Here is a 7960-nt window from a genome sequence, read left to right as displayed (position 1 = left end):
TCTCCTCCTCCTTCTCCTCAGCCTCTCCTCCTCTCCTCCTCCTCCCTCCTCCTCCCTCCTCCTTCGTCCTCCAGCCCCTCCAGCCTCCTCCCTCCCCCCTCCTCCCTCCTCCGTCTTCTCCCCAGCCCCCTCCGTTCCCCCACGGAGTCTGGCACAGGCCTAGGGCATTATATCACTGTACCCACCTTGCTGGATGGGCTGGGAGCCTGCCCCGGGAGCCAGGGCCTCCCAAGGACCTAGCACAGGACCTCAGCCCAGTCCCTGTGCCCTTCAGGCCCCGGTTTCTTCACCCTCAAAGTGGGGACACCGTCGTCCATCCTGCCTGCTTCCCAGGGCTCTGGCCCCGGGCGCCACGGCAGTCTTGTGTATTGTAAGATGGTCGCCGCGTCCCCAGCCTCTGCCGTCTGGATGCCAGGACCAAAATCCCCTCCCCAGTTGTGACGACCCAAAGTCCAGCACTTGCCAAATGTCCCTGGAAGGGAAGGGGGACAAAACTGACCCCTGTTTGAAGGCCCTGGGTAGAAGGCACCTTGGTGGCTCCAAAAGGTCAAATGGAAGGCGCGGGGCTGGGCAGAGGGGTGCGTGAGGGAGCCCCGGAGCCGTGGCCTGCACCCAGACGGGGTGTTGGGAAGTTGGGGTGGAAGCTCAGACCCTGAGGCAGCTGGGCCCTGGGCTGCGGGGGAGGCAGGGGAGGAGCCGGGTCCCTTCCCACGGCACGGAGGCCCACAGCAGTAAGGGAGTAAGTCCTGCTGCTGATCCCCCTCAGGTCCCAGAGTTAGTGGGTGCAGGGTCATCCTCTAACCGTCCCTGGTGCTGGCTGAAGGCCCTCCTCCTTAGGGAGCTTGTGTGGCCTGTGCCTGGCACACAGCTGGCGCCCCATAAACGCTGGCTGAATGTGTTCCCGGGCCACTGGCCAGGCAGAGGTGGCCTCAGCCACGTGGGGTGCAGATGTGCCTGGAGGAGCCTGCTGTGCCCTGGCCCCGTCCCCACAGCCCAAGGGCAGATCCCTGCAGAAGCCACCCTCTGCCTGTCCCCCACGGCCCCTGGAGCAGCCCCTCCGCCCTCGCCTGAGCCGCAGGGCGTTGATTCCCTGCCCAGGCCCAGGCCGTGGTGGAGCCCAGCTGAGCGGGGGCCCTGTGACAGAGCTGCTGAGACAAGCGGAAAACGGCAGCCGGCACCAGATAAATAATTGAGGCGGTGGCAGCACACACCTTGCTGCTCCAGGAGGGAGTGGGGGCGGGGACACTGGGCTGCTGCTCACCAGCTGGGAGCCCGAGGCCCCTGCCTTCCCCGCCTCTGTGTCCCTGGGAGACACGTCACGCGGCTCCCCACTGGTCGTCCAGGGCGAGTCCCCCACCGACCCCTTTTCCCCACGGCCTCCCACCCCCTGGGATGGTCCTTGCCCTAAGGCCGGGGGAGCTCGTGAGTGGGCCGCAGGGACGTCCAGCTCCTGGTCTAGGCAGCCCGCGTCCCAGCGCCCCTCCTTCCAGCACTCGGAGCTGGACGTCCACCCAGCCCCGGGCTCTCTCCTGCCTGGGCCTTCGCTCCTGCTGTCCCCTCTGCCTGGAGAGCGTGCCCTCTCCGTCCTGCAGGGGCCTCCAGACCTGGCTTCCCTTGGGACACCCTCCGTGACAGCCCCCTCCCCAGGGGTGGCCCCCCGGCCATGCTGGGCCGACCCTCCACGGAGCCATCAGAACCTCGCGTTGACTCGTCCGGCTCCGGTCACTCTTTGCTTGGCCCAGCCCCCACCCTCCTGTCCAGTCTCCTCCCCGTTCCTCTCCCCTTGGCCACGGCTCTGGGCTGGGGCAGTGACCCTGTGGCTGACTCTGACAGCCCACTCCCCCCCTGGTCCATCCATGTCCCCAGGAGGTGCTGGCCATTCCTGTCCCAGGAGGGGGACCGCCTGGTGCGTGGAAAGAGCCCGTGGGAAGGGCCAGTCTGCTCCCTCGTGGCTGAGGCCCTGGGAGTGTCCACTCTGCAGAGCCCCATCTTGCCCATCAGTGAGGTGGGGGCAGCGCCTCCTGCCCAGGACGCTGCAGTGACCACCGGCCTCCCCCATGGGCGCCTCCAGACCCCGGGGCACGGGCGGGGGACTTGCTGGGCTGCACCTCCCGGTGCCTGGGGGAGGGCCGGGGGCCAGCTGAGCGCTCACCGTGGCTGCCTCTGTGCTCTGTGCAGGTGACGGACGGTGGCACCATCAAGCAGAAGATCTTCACCTTCGACGCCATGTTCTCCACCAACTTCTCGCACATGGAGAACTACCGTAAGCGGGAGGACCTGGTGTACCAGTCCACCGTGAGGTGAGGCTCGCCGGCACAGGGAGAGGGCAGGGGACGGCGAGGCCGCTGGGGCCCAGAGAGGGCGAGCAGAGCGCCCGTCGACACACAGCCAGCAAATGACCCCAGGCCACGGGACTCCCGGGCCAGAGGCAGCAGGGGCCGGAGGAAGGCGTCCTCCCGGGGTGTCCCAGAGGCCAAGGACCGCGCACTGGCCGGCGCCACCTTGAAATGCTGAAGCGGGCGGGGACGGGCCGAGGGGAAGGAGGTGAAGGCTCGTTTAGGGGAAGGGAGGCAGAGGGAGTGGTGGTCACCTCCCGCCTCCCAGAGCCCCCCGCCTGGTGCCCAGCAACGAGGCTCAGGCTCGGCCTCCAGGGCCACTCCTCGGCTCTTAGTCCCCAGCCCCTAAGGAAGCCCAAGGGCCCGGAGCAGCACCCAGCGGAGCAGAGACCATGGGTGCAGCCCAGCCCGCGAGGCCAGCCTTGGGCCCTGGGGGACCTCGGGCCAGGGCGGTGGCCTCCCCACTCTCACTCCCCCGCCCCCCAGGCAGGCCCAGGCCCGAACGATTGTGGAATTTAAGTGAGACTCCTGTCCAGTGGCCAAGTGCAGATGCTGGCCCTCGGCGCCCTGCTTTAGAGGGGTCTCGGGCCGGTTCCGGGGACGGGGGTTGCTGATGGGAAAGGGGAAGGCCTCCCGCTGGCTGAGGCCCTGAGGGTGGGATGAGCAAATTCACAGGAAGTGCTGCCCCCCAAGAGTCCTGCGTCCCAGGGCAACCCCCCCACACACCCTAAAACAAACTCATCTCTTCCCGTCCCAGCCTCCTGGTCACAGCCAGCCCAGGGGGGGTGATGGCTCCTCCTTCTCGCCCACAACTTTTCCTGTGTTAACAGAAGACGCCGAAGGTGGTGACGTGGAGGGTCTCCACTGGAGTGGCCTGACCCGCTCAGCCCTCAACCACCTTCTCTGGTGGACCGTTAGGAAAGCCAAGGCTCAGAGAGGTTATGAACTTGCCCAAGGCCACACAGGGTCACTGACAGCCCAGCCTGGGGACCTGCAGCCAGGGCTTTTGTGGGGCTGGATCTCCTCATCCTTCTCCCCGAGCCCCGTGACACGTGACCTGGGTGGTCTCCCAGGCAGGGAGCACCCCAGAGAGCTGGGCCACCCACTTGGTGAACTCAGGAGGAAGCTGCAGACCCCGGCCCCTCCCACCAGTGGACCTGAGGTGCGGAGGGGCTGAGTTGCAGGCTGCAGGGCCCCGGAGGGCTGGCTGCGGGCTCAGGACGCTGCATTTACATATAAATGAAGATATTTACCAATTAATGCATCTCAACCAGAGGACCCCAGCTCGCCGCCTCTTCAGCTGGGGAAAGTGGGTGAGAAGATCGCCAGGATGGCTGCGAGCAATTTCCCTGATAGCTGCCAGGCGCCCCGGGGACTCCCGAGCTCTTCTGCCGGCTGGTGGCCCCAGGGACAGAAGTGGAGCGGGTGGCGGGCATCTGCCTGGTCCAGGGGCGCAGCTCAGGCACCCGGGTACCCCGAGCTCTGAGCCCAGGGCCCAGAGGCCAGGTCAGAATGGTCGAGAGAGCCTTCCCCCAGCGGGTACCTAGTGGGCACGTCCCTGAGCACTGCTGGGAGCCTGGCACGGGGCATGGTGCCCAGGGAGGCAGAGGGGCACAGGAAGGCACCACGCTGCCACCCAGGAGGGAGGCAGACAGGAGGCAAGGGAACTCGTGTCTGCCATGGCCGTCGTGAGACGAAGGGTAGGCCGGGCACGGTGCCCGCAGAGCGCCCGGCTGTGCTGGAGCCCTTCAGAAGGTGGCCAGCCAGGGCCACCCACCAAGGTGGCACTCGGCTGGGACCTGAGGGATGGGAAGGGACCGTCCTGGGAGGGACTGTTAGGGAGCAAGACCCACCTGTGGGGCCGCAGAGACCCCGGGGTCGGTGGGCAGAGCCTTGACCTGCAGGAGGATCCAAACAAGTCGCCCCGGCAGCAGCAGCAGGCGGACGGGCTTGTGGGAGGGAGGAGGGGCCAGTGTCCAGGGAGAAGGGGGACAGCAGTCCTCTCAGAGGAGAGGGGCCACCCTCCGCCATCCTCCAGTTCCCTTGCGGTCCCAGGGGAGCTTCCCCAGAGTTCTCGCAGGTCCTCCTCCTCCGACGTCTGACGGACAGCAGGCTGCGGGGCCCTGACCCCCGGGGGCTGCCCGCGGGCTCCAGGGCCTCACCCCGGGCCTTGTCTGCAGTGAAGACCCGGGAGCTGGGCCAGTGGGGGGCGGTGGGCAGTCGGGGGAAGGGACCAGGGGCTGGGACCTAGTGCAGCCCACACTTGGAGAGTCCTCAGGGTCCTCGTCTTCAGAGACGAGGACACTCCTGTCCCTGGTGCAGGGAAGGTCCCAGAACCCCCCTGGCACCTGCCGTAGCTCAGATCCCTGAGCAAGATACCACATTTTCGGGGAGCAGCTTCTGACCCCGTCACTGGTGCCTGCTCAGCCTGGGGCTGCTCCCTGTGCCCGGCGCCTGGTCTCCTGTGCCCCCCTGCCCCCATGTGCAGACGCCCCGAGAGGTCGGGGCCTGGGTCTGCTGTCCTCAGTGCCCAAGGGCAGGAGGCCTGTCAGTGTCTGGGGACCATGAGCCCCTGGACCAGCAGCGGGCCCTGCCACCACACCCCACCCCGCAGCTGCAGGATCACGCGCCTCAGGATGGACCCTTCCAGGCCCGGTGTCCGTCCCCCGCCGGGGCTGCGTCATTCATGTGTCACGAAGACATCAAGTGATTCCCGTTTGTCAGGGACGATGATGGAGATAAAACGGTGAACAAGACACAATCAGAGCTGTCCTTGGGGGGGTTGTAATAGAGTGGGTGAGGAAAGGCAGCCTATAAAAATGTGTTTGAAATAAAAAGGGAGCATATTTACCATGTGTGACGAGCGTGGTGAAGGAAATAGGGTGATGTGACAGAGAAGGACGAGAGCGGGGCGTCCAAGTAGAGACCTGTGGCATAAATGCAGCCAGGCAGGCTGGCCCGGGAAGGGAGGGTGTCTAGGGAGGGCGTGGCAAGTGCAAAGGTCCTGTGGCCTGAGGGCCACACGGCCAGAGCACAGGAGCAAGGAAGCGAGTTGGCATTTGTTCCCAGGGACCTGGGAGCCACGGAGGTCACGGCCTCCTGTGACAGGCGTTTAGGAGAGTTCACCCTGCATACCGAGTCCAGGGTGGGTTGGAGGGACAGGGAAGGAGTGTCCTGTGAGCAGTGCGTAGAGCTTCAGCGGCCGAGGCGGTCAGTGTACAGGAGTCACGGTCAGCCCTGCCCCTCCCTCGCTGCCCAGTGGCCTCTCGGTCCCTCCGAGGCTGTGTATCCTCTGCATCTCGGTATCTGCAGAACCTCGTGGCATTTGGAGAGGAACAGTAAATATTTGCAGAGTGGAACGAGGGAGGGAGGAGGGCCTCGGAGTCAGGTAACCAACCACCGAGTCACGGAGCCATCGTGTCCCAGGGGAGGTGCAGCGGAATGCCACCAGGAATCAGGGACGCGGCCACGGGATGACGGGAAGGTGGCATCTGAAATGGCGCCGAAGCATATGCAGGTCTTAGGCAGCGGGGAACCGGGAGCAGGCACGGAGGGAGGAGGGCACTGCAGGTGCCAGGGCTGAGGGGGGAGTGCCCGGGAGGGACGGGGCCACTCCACGCAGGCGGACGTGGATCCCAAGTCGGCGCCTCCGGAATCTGTTCTAATGGAAAGAGCGGCTGGGATTAGTCCAGAGAGCAGAGGGGCCTCCTCCCCGGGAGGGCGAGTGCCTCTCCTGCAGGCCGGCGACGGAGGCCACAGACTCCCCCTTCGGTGTCGGTGCAGAGCAGCACCACCTGACTCTCATGGATCTGAAAGTCTAGATCTACAGACTGTGATACCGCGGTCGGGTTATTTATCTATCTATTGGTGCTGGGGATTGAACCCAGGGCCTTGTGCATGCAAGGCAGGCACTCAGCCAACTGAGCTCTATCCCCAGCCCCCCAGTCTTATTTTGAGACAGAGTCTTGCTAAGTTGCTGAGGCTGGCCTCAAACTTGCAATCCTCCTGCCTCAGCCTCCTGGGTTGCTAGGAGGCCTACACGACCGCCCTACTTCTTTTTTCCACATATAACGTGTGCTGCTTGCCCGTGAAGCTGCCGTGCATTTTCCTGGTCACACAGCAAGGGCGTGCTGAATGCCTACTATGTTCTGGGCTTGTGCCAGCACACACGGGCCCTGCCCTCCTGGAGCTGAGTCCACAAGCTCTTGCCCGATTCCTGACTTTCTCCCACCCAGAAACCACCCAGGAATGTGAATGACAGTCACATTGTCAGAATAGCCCTGAACCCTCCCCAGCACTTTATTCATGACAGATCGTCGCTTTTTAGGTTCCCTCCCTGTCCAAACCAGGCACCTTTAGGAAGAGAGCTGCACTTCTCCTCCTGGCCACTAGGGGAGTTTTGGCGCTCGCAGTTAGGCACCGCCCACCGCCCACCGAGCGCCTGCAGTAGGATCTGTCCTGGCTCCCGGGCTCCTGGGGACAGAATCTGACTCAGGCCTGGAGCAGGGAAACATCTTCTAGAACTTAGCAGTGAGATTCGGACATCCCTGCCCCACCCGCCTTCCAGCTTCACCCCTGTGCAGACTGGGGCCAGGAACTCAATGGGAAACTCCAAGGCACAGAGAGTTCGGGTGGCGGCTGGTCACCGCTGCCCACTGACATGGCTCTGAGGCCCCTGCAGCCAGACCTCTGGGTCTGAAGATGAGGAAATAGCTGAAGCACTGCCAGGCGCAGAGGCGCACACCCGTCAGCCCAGCAACTTGGGAGGCTGAGGCAGGAGGATTGTAAGTTCAAGGCCAGTCTTGGCAGCTTAGCAAGACCCTGTCTCAAAATAAAAAATAAAATGGGATGGGGATGCAGCTCCGTGGTGGAGCACCCGTGGTTTCCATTTCCAGTGCCAAAGGGAAAAAAAGAGAAAGAAAAGAGGTAGAGGCCCACAGTACAGGTCGCTGCATCGTTGGGCCGATGAGTTATAATCAAATAGGGAATCGTCATCTCCGTCAGCAAATTCCTTCCCATCCATCATCAGGTTGAGCGCTAGCAACCCTCCCACGGAGCACAAATCTTAGAGACGTTGAACCCTATTGTACAGATGATGGATGACGTGAGAAAACAGAAAGGTGCGGCCACTTGCCCATGGTCACACAGCTTGTACAGAGTGAAGCCTGTGTTCACACCCAAGCTACGGCAGTCCCTTGGGCCATTGGACCCATGTCCATTCAATGGGCCATTGTGAGCAGGCTCTTCTGACCAAAAGTAACGAGTGCCCACCGCATGCCAGGACCAAAGTCCAGCACTGTAGATTTGGGTCTTAGTGAAGGAGACCAGCTGTCCACCCTGGTGCATGCGCGCGCGTGTACACACACACACACACACACACACACACACACACACAAAACTGCTGCACAGGGTCCCTGCATGTCCTGGACAAGGAGACCATGTGACACCCAGCCCTGGCCCTAGCAGAGGGACTCAGGAAGCCACCGTCCAGCTCTGCCTGCTGCCCCAGCTGGTGGCACCAATCCCATTGGTGCCTAGAGAGACCTTTCAACCTGCCAATCCGGGCTGCGCTACCCAAGTCCCAGGAGCCGCCACCCTCCCTCCGGTCCCCGCCCCTCCTGGCC

General features: G+C 63.8%; 1 protein-coding gene across 1 annotated transcript in view; it reads left to right on the top strand.

Moving 5' to 3' along the window:
- The window catches only part of Igsf21 (immunoglobin superfamily member 21), a 105174-nt gene that overhangs the window by 39832 nt on the left and 57382 nt on the right, over positions 1-7960 (top strand). Inside the window, exon 2 of the mRNA XM_015484802.2 lies at positions 2179-2300. Coding sequence (XP_015340288.2) covers positions 2179-2300 — 122 coding nt within the window. The remainder of the gene's footprint in view (positions 1-2178; positions 2301-7960) is intronic.

This window comes from Marmota marmota, unplaced genomic scaffold (assembly GCF_001458135.2).
Source record: "Marmota marmota marmota unplaced genomic scaffold, marMar, whole genome shotgun sequence".
Lineage (NCBI taxonomy): Eukaryota > Metazoa > Chordata > Mammalia > Rodentia > Sciuridae > Marmota > Marmota marmota.
Note: the sequence above shows the minus strand (reverse complement) of the source record. Positions and strands in the feature narration are given on the sequence as shown.